The 13,723-nt window shown below is 43.6% G+C and overlaps 1 protein-coding gene across 4 annotated transcripts in view; it reads right to left on the reverse strand.

The window, feature by feature from the left end:
• PPM1B (protein phosphatase, Mg2+/Mn2+ dependent 1B) overlaps positions 1–13,723 on the reverse strand; it is a 54,186-nt gene that overhangs the window by 13,408 nt on the left and 27,055 nt on the right. For all 4 annotated transcript variants that reach the window (XM_056568130.1, XM_056568128.1, XM_056568129.1 and 1 more), the window contains one exon: positions 5,680–6,539. In XM_056568130.1, the coding sequence (XP_056424105.1) occupies positions 5,680–6,525 (846 nt within the window). In that variant the 5' untranslated portion in view covers positions 6,526–6,539. The remainder of the gene's footprint in view (positions 1–5,679; positions 6,540–13,723) is intronic.

Consider the following 13,723-nt stretch of genomic DNA (forward strand, 5'->3'; position numbering starts at 1 on the left):
GTTAAAAAGCTGTAAATTTGTTGCAGCCCTTTAAATGTATGAGCCCACTGCAGAGCATATTATGAGTCAACATCCCTTTTTTTGACAGGATGCTGACGTATACCTAGAATGGACTGCATTAACACACTGATAACCTAGCCTCATCTATTGGGCATGCTGCAGGTAACAAAACACCACAAGATTTGATCATGGAAATCCCTTTTGGCACAGTTATGTCTGTTCCAGTGTTTAACAATGTAAAGATGCTGTGTGAACCGATTCGGTCAGGTGCTCCTTACTTTGTATTGTCCTATTTACACTACATTTGCAGTATAGTTAATAGGCTGGGAAAAGCTCCAGACGGCTGAACGTGGTGCGTGTGTGTGTGTGTGTGTGTGTGTGTGTGTGTGTGTGTGTGTGTGTGTGTGTGTGTGTAGGCTCATGTAGACTCTGCATGTGCTACAGTATCAATAAAAGGTTCCAACTAAAGTAAACAAGTTGTGACCTATACATCTGCAAATATTGGGGTTATACATCATGTGTATATGATATATGCACTGAATTTAAACAGGGGGGGGGAATAATTTTTTTTAAAATGCATAATGGTATATTAAGGAGAACCGGTCACTAGATCCCTTTTCCATGCATAAAAATGCTAAAAATTTCACTAAAGCCCCTGCCTTATTGGGTATAGGAAAGGGGCAACTACCACAATACAAAAAAAACCTAAGTTGGTCTATTGCAGTCCATCAGCAACCTGTACACTGCTCTCTCTTCTGCCTGCAAACATGGACCCCCCCAAAACGGTTGTAATATGCACTGAACAGCAGGGATCAAAAATATATATGTGCTATCAATAGATTCTGCAAGCAGATGCCAGAAGTCTTTTGCCAACAGCAATGCGGATATCTAGTACCACGTTATCAGCATATACCATGTAAATACTTAATGTAGACAAATCCCAAAATAAACCAAATTCAAACTGATGACCAGGAACTGAGAAAAGTACAATGACGAAAGGCCTGACTAAGGCCCTTTTCACACTGTAGTTCGACGGCCATCAGGGCCACCAGGGAAAATAGCGTGAGGAAAAAAAAAAAAATTCACAGCTTCCGCCGGCTTTCTCCCACTGAAAAACAGCAGCGCCTGAGGGACCCCATTGAGTCCATCGACACCCGCTGTTGCCAGTTGCACCCCATCAAAATGGTGGTCGTCAAACTCAGAGAAAAAAAAAATAGGTTGACGGACATCTAATTTACATAAAGCCCAAAAACCTTGACAACCATAAGCACAATAGCACTCTGGTTATTTCTAATATCAGAAAAACTGGTGCAAACAATAGTCCTCCAATGGTTTACCAATTATCATACATTGTTCATGGACATCTACGTCAAATTTCACAATAAAATCTCAATCTTTGATCGGTGTGGGTCTGGCTGACAGATGTGGCCCATTACAGGGATGTGGAATTCTTATCGCCCAACGCCCGGAACATTCAGTTCCAGGCGCCGGGCAGGTGAATTTTTACAGCCCTTAGCCCGGCTTCGGGCAAGCAAGACCAGACCTGACAAGCACGGTGGCACTCAGCAGTCTGTATGGAGCGGCTCCCGGCTCTTGCCCGCTCTAAACTCTGCAGCCCCCGGCTGTTCTCAGTAGCCGGGGGCCGACGCTAATAGCCAGCAGGCGGCGATCTGCGTCTGGCTTTTTAACCTTTAGATCGCCACCGTCAAAGTTGACAGCAACGTCGAAAGGGACATGTTAATGCTCCTTGGTGGGCTAGTCGGGGGGTGGAAATCCACTATAGAGGTAGCCAGAAGGCTTACCTCTGCTTCCCTGTTGTCCGTGGCTCTGTCATTGATAGAGCTTAGTCCAGCCAGGCTCTATCAATGGAGCGCAGAGCACACAAATCAAAAGGAGTTCAATAGAACTCAATTGATCCTGCCTTTCCTGGGGTCTAGAGCGCTGCTGTCGGCCCTTCTCACCCCCTGGTTATCGGCGCCGCTGCCCGTTCTGTCCCCCTGACTATCGGTGCCGGCGCCGATAGCCAGGGGGAGAGAAGCGGCGCCGACAGCCAGTGGGGAGAGAAGGGGCAGCGGCACCCATTGCCGGCGCCGCTGCCCCGTTGCCTCCCCCCCCCCCATCCCCGGTGGCATAATTACCTTAGTCGGGTCCGCGCTGCTGCAGGCCTCCGTCGTGCGTCCCCAGCGTCATTGCTATGCATGGCGCGGCGACTGACGTCATGCGCCGCGCTGTTCAGCGCATAGCAACGATGCCGGGGACGCACGCTGGAGGCCTGCAGCAGCGCGGACCAGACTCCGGTAATTATGCCACCGGGGATGGGGGAGGCAACGGGGCAGCGGCGCCGGCAATGGGTGCCGCTGCCCCTTCTCTCCCCCTGGCTGTCGGCGCTGCTTCTCTCCCCCTGGCTATCGGCGCCGGCACCGATAGTCAGGGGGACATAACGGGCAGCGGCGCCGATAACCAGGGGGTGAGAAGGGCCGACAGCAGCGCTCTAGACCCCAGGAAAGGCAGGGGGAGAGAAGCGGGCAGCGACGGCCTCTCTCCCCCTGCCTTTCCTGGGGGTGTATCGGCGTATAACACGCACACAGACTTTAGGCTAAAAATTTTAGCCTAAAAAGTGCGTGTTATACGCCGATAAATACGGTATATACATATACACACACATAATATATATATATATATATTATACACACACACACACACACACACACAATTGCAATTTTTATAATATCCCAGAAAAAAAAAAAAGGAAAAAAACGCTAAAGTCAGATCAATACCAAAATGGTACAAATACAAAAAGCAGATTATGGCGCAAAAATTAGCTCTCATACAGCCTGGTATGCGAAAAAGTTCTGAATTTTTTTAAATTAGTAAAGCATGACAAACTACAAATCTGGTATTGCTGTAGTCAGGCTGGTCTAAAGTATCAAAATAACATGTTATCTCAACCACAAGGTAAATGGCGTAGAAAAGAAAACCAAACTTGCTAAATTATCTTTTTTGGTTCAGAGAATATGTTATTGAAAAATTAAAAAGGTATCATTATAGTAGGTAGTTATGGCTATTATAGGGCAAGGAGGAAAAAATTTGAGTGTAAAAGCGAAAATTGGTCCGGACAAGTGGATTGTCAAGTAGATTTTGCTCCGTTTTAGTCCTGTGGACAAGTAGTTTTTTATAAAATTTCCACACCCCTGCATTAGCTTTGCTTGGATGATCAGAGAAGAATATCATTCGTGAATAAAGGAGGATCTCTGCAGCCTAACCCCAAGCAATAAAACCTTAGGTTAGGCAATGTCAATTACATTGCACTAATCTATCCAATAAAAAAAAAAAAAAAAAAAAAAAAAAAACAGGATGTGTATACACAAATTAATATATTTTTAGTTTATTCAGACTATGTATGGACAATGTGTCTCCATGGTTACAGGTCACAGACACACCCTGCATCTGACCTTTACTCTTGCTAAGCTGCAGATAGCAGAATGCAGTCCGATGACCGTGTTTGTAGTCTAACCACTGAGGCACATTGGTCTGCATTGGAGCTGTAGACACCTAATATGGAGAGTCCAGATTGGACAGAAGCTTCATTCCTAATTTGGTCTTTAAAAGACAAACTGTCAGCTTGCTCCCCCCAGACTAACCAGTGGTACTGGTTAATAGTGCGGGGGACGCTGATCAGTTTGATGCTTACTGTGCCCGGATCTGCCGCGCCGTTCTGCCGATATCTTCGCTTTTTCTGCAAATTAAGTGCTTACTAGCACAGGGGAGGTAAATGGCACTCTGATGTCACCGCTGCCGGAACACAGCGCCGCCCAGCTCATCAATATTCCTCCCCTCCCTCTTCTCCCCCCGGGGAGGAATATTGATGAGCTGGGCGGCGCCAGAGTGTCAGTTACCTCCCCTGTGCCAGTTAGCACTTCATTAGCATATAAAGGAAAACGAAGATCTCGGCAGAACGGCATGGCTGATCCGGGCACGGTAGGCATCCAACTGATCAGCGTCCCCCTCACTATCAGCCAGTACCGCTGGTTAGTGTGGGGACAGCAAGCTGACAGTTTTCCTTTAAACTGATTCCCAGCAGTCTGAACAACCTCTCCCAGATTCACTCTGCCTATTGCTCAGGCAGCATGAAACATGTTTAATTGGTTTAATTGATGAAAACCAAAGGATTGGTTTGAGCACCACTTTCGTACTAAAGCATTAGGGTATGTTCACACGGTAGAATTTCCGCAATTTTGGCAGAATTCTGTGTTATCTAAACACAGAATTCTGCTAAAATGTAAGCCCCATTGATTAAGCCCCATGAATTCTGCAAAATATATGACTGTTCTATTTTAACAGAATGCCCACTGCGGAATTTCAGCTTAATTCCATTCAAATCAATTGGTAATAAATTACGTCAGAATTTCCATCAGAATTCTACAGACATTTTGAAGGTGAATATACTTTTTTTTTTTTACATAGGTACCCCTTAAGGACCAGGCCAATTTTATTTTAGCATTTTCGTTTTTCCTCCTCACCTTCTAAAAATCTTAACTCTTATATTATCATCCACAGACCCATATGAGGGCTTGTTTTTTGCGTGACCAGATGTCCTTTGTAATGACATCACTCATTAAACCAAAAACACTGTTGGGAAATAAAATAAAAAACGCAATTTAGCAAATTTTGGTAGGTTTTGTTTTCACGCCGTACAATTCACAGTAAACATGACATGTGTTCTTTATTCTACGATTAAAGTGATACCCATGATTACAATTTATTGTTGGCAAAAAAATTAAAAATCACAAACTTTTTAGCCGAATTAGTACATCTAAAATCCCTATATTTTGATGACCTATAACTTTTTCAATTTTTCAGAGGAGGTATGAGGGCTCATCTTTTTGCACCCTGATCTACTTTGATACCACATTTGTGTACTTAAAACGTAAAAATTTGATACCAATTTTTTTTTAATAAAATGACAAAAAAGCTGAAATTTGACTTTTTTTACGTTCACCGTATGGGATCATTAACATTCTATTTTAATAGTTCGGACATTTATGCATGCGGCGATACCAAATATGATTGTTAATTATTTTGTGTTTTACTTTTTTTGGTGTTAAATGGGAAAAGGACATTTTACATTTTTATTGGGGGAGGGGGATTTCACTTTTTTTTATTTTTTAACACACTTTAATAGTCCATATAGGGGACTATTTATAGCAATCAGTTGATTACTAATACTGGTCAGTGCTATGCATAGGACATGGCACTGATCAGCGTTATCAGCGATCTTCTGCTCTGGTCTGCTCGATCTCTGACCAGAGCAGAAGCCGGGAAGGTGGCGGAGGCAGGTGAGGAGACCTCCGTCCGCCATGTTAGCTGATCTGAGGCCTGCGGCCATGCCGATCTGAATTGATCACGGCATCTGAGGGGTTAATGGCAGACATCCGCGCGCTAGCAGCAGCCGGGACCTGCCACACATGACTATCACTCCGACGCTCGTGGTCATATACAGGACTAAAATGTACATCCTGGTGCGCGAAGTACCGCTGCACCAGCACGTACATTTACGCCCGGGGTCGTTAAGGGGTTAAAGCAGGCACACTTACAAGTGTTTAGGACTAATCGTGATTTGTGCAGATTAAGATATTTGAGTTGTACAAATCTTTCACAAGACACGTTCCATTCACTTACCTTATGTAAACAGGTGTCCACTACAGAATTGCACACTTTCTCAAGATCATCCGTTAGCTGAAGCTTATACTTGACAAAATCACAAAGCTCTTCATTGCTCATGACATCCCAAATGCCATCACAAGCTAGTATGATAAATTCATCATCTTCTGCTCGTACAATCTCATACACCTCAGGCTCAGGAGACACAAGCTGCTCAGTAGGGCCTTTGCCATCAACGCATTTGTAGTCATAGTCCCCGAGGGCACGAGAAACCGCTAATGAACCATTGACGCGCTGGATCATGACGCTTCCTCCAGCATTTTGAATCCTTTCCTTCTCCCTTGGATTGCAAGGTTTGTGATCCTGTGTGGAAAAGCAAACTTGTCCACCCCTATACAATACAGACCTAGAATCCCCACAGTTGATGAAATACATGTGGCTCGGTGAAATAAGGACTGCCACAGCGGTAGAGCCGCTTCGGTCCATGCCATTCCTCAGATCAGCAAAGTTGCGCATATATTCATCAATTTTTAAAAATCCAGTTCGAATGCCACTTTTTACGTTTTCTACAGAAGGTTCCACAGTGGAGCCTGGCATTTCAGTCGCCCTGAAGTCTTCATTATCTGTTATATGCTCCAACAAGTGCGACGAGCAATAATTTGCAACGCGAGATCCTGCGTGGCCATCATAAACAGCGAAAAAGGACCAGTCTTCCAGACCATGAGGGATACCCACCACAGCTGTGTGGGCATCTTCCATTTCAACACGCCAGCCCTGCATGCTGCTGAGTCCATATTGCAAACCATTTCCAGCTCCATGAGCGTTGTGTTTCTCAGTTTTAGGTTTGTCCAAAAATGCCCCCATGATCAGTATTTAGCCTGCAGAGAAAAATTAGGAAAAGATCAAATAAAAATAGTGATAAAATAAAAATTCATTCATGAAATTTTAAAAATCTGACACAAAGTTCCTTGACATGAGAGCAGACCTAGGAAATAGATTTTAAAGGGTTCAACAGGATAAGTTTTGTCCCACTTTGTTTTTTAAAAAGGTGTTAACCAGGATTAGAAAAACAGAGCAGATTTCTTCTAGAAACAGCACCACTCTTGTCCTCAGGATGTAAGTGGTATTAAGGGTACTTTCCCACACGGCGTATTTTGCTGCGTATTTGGTGCTGCGTATTTTCCTACCCATTGACTTCAACAGGGAAAATAAAATACGCAGCAGCAAATACGGAGTGTGGGAACGTACCCTAAAGGGGTAATCCACTGGGAAAAAAAATGTTTTAAAATCAACTGGTGCCAGAAAGTTAAACTGATTTGTAAATTACTTCTATAAAAAAAATCCAGTACTTATTAGCTGCTGAATACTACAGAGGAAATTAGTTTCTTTTTGGAACACAGAGCTCTCTGCTGACATCATGAGCACAATGCTCTCTGCTGACATCTCTGTCCATTTTAGGAACTGTCCAGAGTAGGAGAAAATTCCCATAGCAAACATAAGCTGCTCTGGACAGTTCCTAAAATGGACAGATGTCAGCAGAAAGCACTGTGCTCGTGATGTCAGCAGAGAGCACTGTGCTCGTGATGTCAGCAGAGAGTTCTGTGTTCCAAAAAGAAAATTTCCTCTGTAAGATTCAGCAGCTAATAAGTACTGGAAGATTCTATTTCTGGACAACCCCTTTGATCATGAAGAGGGTTTTCTTACAGTTAAAAACTTCTATCATTGGATGTCACATAGCTACTTAAACAGGATATCTAGGAATCGAACAGCACCACACACCTGTCCTCAGGTTGTGGGTGGTATTGCAACTCAGTTCTACTGAAGTGAACAGAGCCAAGTTGTAATACCACAAAGCTCTGCTTTACTACTCTTTACCACTTTAATAGAACTGTTTTGTTCTCTTGGGAGACATGCGTTGGGGTCTGACCACAGGGGCTCCCATCAAATACTTATCACCTGTCCAAAGGTTCTAATCTTTGAATAACCCAATTCTTAAGCCTACTGAGCGCTCCTGCATGCAAACATGCGCTTTCATTTCAATGTACAGGACACCTGAACACAGCACACAAAGGAGGAGATTTATCATTGTTTTGTTGTGCTATAATTTTTTGTGTGATTCTTCTTTTGTGCCGTTTTTTGCTGTTGTGAAGCAAATTTATTAAAAAGGCCCATAGACTAATATTGTGCAAATGTAAATTCGTCTCACTAACAGAGGTGGGCCACCGAATTGGAAGTACATAAAATAATAGCTACAAAAACCAATGCCAGACATTACATGGGTACCGACGGCCCTTTAATAAAAAAAAATTGTCATACAGAGAGTACTAAATAGTCTGGCAACAGCTGGAGACAACTACTGGTGTTTTTTTTCTTCCCCAAAGACGTAGAGATTTTGGTTGCTCCAAGTGCTTTATCGCCAAAATTTATCAATAACTTAACCTGGTGAGCGCAACAGAATTTGCGTGCCCCAAGTTGGACTAAGAGCTGGTGCGTCTGTTAACCCCTTGGGGACCGAGCCCATTTAGACCCTAAAGACCAGAGGATTTTTTGTACATCTGACCACTGTCAGTTTAAGCATTAATAACTCTGGGATGCTTTTACTTTTCATTCTGATTCAGAGATTGTTTTTTCATGACATTCTACTTTATGTTAGTAAATTTTCGTCATTATTTGCATCCTTTTTTTGGTGAAAAATCCCCAAATTTCATGAACATTTTGCATTTTTTCTATCTTTGAAACTCTGCTTGTAAGGAAAATTGATATTCCAAATAAATTATATATTGATTCACAAATACAATGTGTCTATGATGCCAACATAAAGTAAAGTTGACATGTTTTTACTTTTTGAAGACATCAAAAGGGCTTCAAAGTATAACAGGAATTTTCACGAAAATTTCAAAATCAGAATTTTTAGGGACCAGTTCAGTTTGAAGTGGATTTGAGGGGTCTTTCTGTGAGAAATACCTCATAAATGACCCCATTATAGAAACGACACCCCTCAAAAGTATTAAATATGACATTCAGAAAGTTTAACCCTTTAGGTGTTTCACAACAAAGTTTCACAATAGCAGCAAAGTGGAGGAGAAAAAAAATCAAAATCTGCATTTTTTTTTATTACACTAACATGTTCTTGTAGACCCATATTTTAAATTTTTACAAGGGGTAAAAGGAGAAAAAGCCCCACAAAATTTGTAACAACTTTTCTTGAGTAAGGAAATACCTCATATGTGGATGTAAATTGTTCTGTGGGTGCACTAGAGGGCTCAGAAGGGAAGGAGCGACAATGGGATTTTAAAGCGCAAATTTTGCTGAAATTGTTTTTGGGGGGCATGTCGCATTTAGGAAGCCCCCATGGTGCCAGAACAGCAAAAAACACCCCACATGGCATACTATTTTGGAAACTACACCCCTCAAGGAACATAACAAGGGGTTACAGTGAGCCTTAACACCCCACAGGTGTTTGAGAAGTTGGAAGGGAAAATGAATTTATTTTTTTTACTAAAATGCTAATTTTACCCCAAATTTTTTATTTTCACAATGGGTAATAGGTGAAAATGTCCCCCAAAATTTGAAACCCCTTTTCTCTCAAGTAAGGAAATTCCTCATGTGTATGTAAAGTGATCTGCGGGAGCATTAGAGGGCTCAGAAGGGAAGGAGCGACATGGTTTTTGGGGGGCATGTCTCATTTAGGAAGCCCCCTTGTGCCAGAACAGTGAAAAACACCCCACATGGCATACTATTTGGGAAACTACACCCCTCAACTAACTTAACTAGGGGTGCAGTGAGCATTTACACCCCACTGGCTTTGACAGATCTTTGCAACAGTGGGCTGTCCAAAAATTACATTCTTAATTTTCACAGACCACTGTTCCAAAAAACTGGCAGACACCTGTGGGGTGTAAATGCTCACTGTACCCCTTGTTATGTTCTGTGAGGGGTGTAGTTTTTGAAATGGGGTCACATGTGGGTGTGTATTTTTTTTGCGTTTATGTCAGAACCGCTGTAACCAGCAGCCACCCCTGTGCAAATCACCAATTTAGGCCTCAAATGTACAAGCCGCTCTTTTACTCCTAAGCCTTGTTGTGCGCCAGCAGAGCATTTTACATCCACATATGGGGTATTTCCGTACTTGGGAGAAAGTGTGTTACAAATTTTGAGGATCTTTATTCCCCCCCCATTTACCTCTCATAAAAATGAAAAGTATGGGGCAACACCAGCATGTTGGTGTAAAAAATAAAATAAAAAATGTCACTAACATGCTGGTCTAGACCCCAACTTTAAAATTTTCATAAGTGGTAAAAGGAGGCCACCAAAAATTTGTAGCGCAATTTCTCCTGAGTATGCCTCCAGCTTTTGCAAAACTCCTAACATGCCTGGACAGTCAATGGCTATCCGGCAATACTGGGAGTTGTTATTTTGTAACAGCTGGAGGCTCCGTTTTGGAAAAACTGACATACAAGACATTTTTATTGGGGGGGACGGACACTAAGGGTGTAGTGTATATGTAGTGTTTCACTTTAATGTTAGTGTAGTGTGGTGTGGTGTTTTAAGGGTACATTCACATGGGCGGAAGTTTACAGTGTGTTTCCAGCTGCAGCGGAAAATTGCCGCATCTCAAACTTGAAGCGGGAAACTTGCTGTAAACCCCTGCCCGTGTGAATGTACCCTGTACATTCACGTGGGGGAGGGGCAAGACTACAACTCCCAGCATGCACTGACAGACCGTGCATGCTGGGAGTTATAGTTATGCAACAGCTGGAGGCACACTGGTTGGGATTGGAAAACACTGAGTTAGGTAACAGACTGTAACAGTGTTTCCGCACAACTGTACGTTTCCTAACTCAGTGTTTCCCCAACCAGTGTGTCTCCAGCTGTTGCAAAACTACAACTCCCAGCATGCATGGTCAGTCAGTGCATGCTGGGAGTTCTAGTTTGGCAACAGCAGGAGGCACACATGTTGGGAAACACTGAGTTAGGAAAAATACAAGGTTTCCCCAACCAGTATAGTGGTCTCCAAACTGTGGCCCTCCAGATGTTGCAAATTACAACTCCCAGCATATCCAGACAGCCAAAGGCTGTCTGGGCATGCTGAGAGTTGTAGTTTTGAAACTCCTAGAAGCTGCAGTGAAGATCAAGGCGATCTTCACTGCAGCATCTGACACCGCAGCACCACTTGCCTGCCGCCGTTCCCCGCGTGACTGCCACCGGTCCCCAGGTAACGGCCCCCGCAGGGGAGGGCAGAGCGGGGGAAATAAACGTTGCCCCCCCCCCTCGTCCTGCGATTTGCCGATCAGTCCGCCGATCGACCAAACGCAGGGGATAGGAGGAGGTGGCACCCTGCCACCTCGCTCCTATCCTCTAGGGTGATCAGGGCAGTCTCGGACAGCGCCGATCATCCCTATTTTCCGGGCTATCGGGTTATCAGAGACCCGATCAGCCCAGAATAGCGCCAAGTCGCCGATCTGAATTCGATCGATGACATGGTGGGGTGGTCATTGTCAGGACCCCCCCCAGGCATTTGCACGGGATGCCTACTGGCGCATTTGCGTGGCGGGGACTGAAATTCCCACATGCATACAGGCACGCCCTTAGTCCTTAAGTACCAGAGAGCAAGGGCGTACCTGTACGCCCTTCGTCCCCAAGAGGTTAAAGGCACATGCACCAACCTTCAGACTAAAACGCAGCTTATCTGTTACCGAGCTGTCTCCCCCGTGGCCATTGTGACTAGGATTGTCACCGCTCCCTGGTCTCATATTTGGGGCCCTCACTTTGCGCTCTCCAGTTTATTATTAGGTGTGTGTGGCAATTTAAGGCGATTTGGCTCACGGAGCAACCCAAATGCATGACTACTCTCTCTAGCTGGTTGTTAGAAAATATGACAGCAGTGGTGTCTCCGGCTGTTGGCAAATGGGAAATCTAATACAGCATGACAATACGAGGTTATCTGGCAAGTCCAAATTGTATGTACTAATCTGTCCAAATATATTGCTCTTCATAATAAGGTATTGCTGTTTTTCAAACAACACTCCTTTCTATATAACTGGTTCCCCATGCTTGAAAGTCTTTTCACTGTGGTCTGTGTTTTTTAAGCCAAGTTGTTCATGGTCTACATTTGCGTTTCTTTTGTACAGTTTGCGCAAAAATGTTGCACCTTTTTAACAAAGGCACAGTTAATAAATACTGTCCACTGCATGGGCAACTGCACAGCCCTGCAACCCACAGCTAGTTTTACGAAAATAGTTTATTTCAAAAAGGCTCAAAAAAATTTGCGCAACAATATATATTTTTACAGCCCAAACAATGATGGGAACAGCTTGATAAATCTCCCCCAAAGGGTGCACCAGGCAACCCCACTGATCAACAGGACTAAGGCACTCCAGCAAGCTTGCATCCTCTTCACTACCAGGCACAGCTCCATACACACTAGGGCAGTGGTCTTTAACCTGCGAACCTCCAGATGTTGCAAAACTACAACTCCCAGCATGCCCGGACAGCCAACGGCTGTCCGGGCATGCTGGGAGTTGTAGTTTTGCAACATCTGAAGGTCCGCAGGTTAAAGACCACTGCACTAGGGGATGTGCCCAGTCATAGTCAAGAAACAAAAAAACAAAAAAAAAAATAAAAAAATAAAGTGTACAAAACTGTACCTGGTAAAGCAATTAGAGATGATCGAACTTACAATAAATTCGATTAGTCACGAACTTCTCGGCTCGGCAGTTGATGACTTATCCTGCGTAAATTAGTTCAGCCTTCAGGTGCTCCGGTGGGCTGGAAAAGGTGGATACAGTCCTAGGAGACTCTTTCCTAGGAATGTATCCACCTTTTCCAGCCCACCGGAGCACCGGAAAGCTGAACTAATTTACGCAGGAAAAGTCATCAACTGCCGAGCCAAGAAGTTCGTGAGGAGTCGAATTTACCGTAAGTTCGCTCATCTCTAAAAGCAATGAAACAGCACAGTGCTTAGCATAGGGCATCTGAGCGTTTGGTACTTTGATAACGGATAGGGCTATTAATAAAATCCTGAAAACCCTTTTATTCTTAATAGGACGACTAAATGGAAAAACAAAATCACACCCACAGAATCTCTAATAAAAAGTTTGTGCTGTTTGAGCCAAACTTGTTGGGATGAAGATTTCTAGCAGTGATTTTTGTCTATACTTTTATCACGGTCGAATGCAAAATGTGCTTATTCTAAACATAAAAGCAAAACACCCTGCTATATAACCAGCACCACAGAAAGGACGCGGCTGTTTGCAGTATAGACTGCATTCCTTACCATAAGAAGCAACACTGTCACCGCATGATATTAACAAGTGAATGTCTGTTTGTACAATACGCCGGTCCTTGAATAAGGTATGTACACTTTTCAGCATTACTAGACCAGAACCGGTGATATCAATGAGCCTTCAAGTTTCGTCTAGGAGTCCGTGTAATTCTCATTGAAGACATTTATTATTACTATAAAAGTTGAGCTTGTTCTTTGAGGCTTAAAAGACATTGAAGATCCCTGTAATTTATTCAACAAATCACAGGCTTATTTGTGGGACCTTAGAGCCTTGGCTATAGGAAAGGAGCAAAGGAAAACCCTACTTAAAAGTTGTTCGGCATGCCAGTGATCATACACAAGGGCTAGGGATTTGTCAACTTGTACAATAACTCCAGCTATGTTATAGTGAAACCTTTTGAGTGTAACATCCAAAACTGCACAAAAAGTAGTCTTCTATGGGGTCTTAAAGGGGTACCTCGGTGAAATACATGTTTTTTATTATTGTGATTACCTACCCCCCCCCAAACAACCAATGGACCAACAAGATGTGGTAAAGTGAAAGCTGAGCTGCAATTGGTTCTTGTGGTGGGGGGAAAAAAAAAAAATCACTTTTTTTTCTCACAGTTTACAAAAAAAAAACAAAAAAAAAACTGGGCCAATATACTGGATTCTAGTGCAGGTGAACAACTTTACAGAGAGGGGCACTGTAATCTTCCTGCTGCACTGCGCAACGGTGGCAGGGAACCGGCTCACCCAGCTCACTTGTCTCCTCCATTTGTCGGACCATCCCCCTTC

The sequence above is a fragment of the Hyla sarda genome, chromosome 3 (assembly GCF_029499605.1).
Source record: "Hyla sarda isolate aHylSar1 chromosome 3, aHylSar1.hap1, whole genome shotgun sequence".
NCBI classification, from domain to species: Eukaryota; Metazoa; Chordata; class Amphibia; order Anura; family Hylidae; genus Hyla; species Hyla sarda.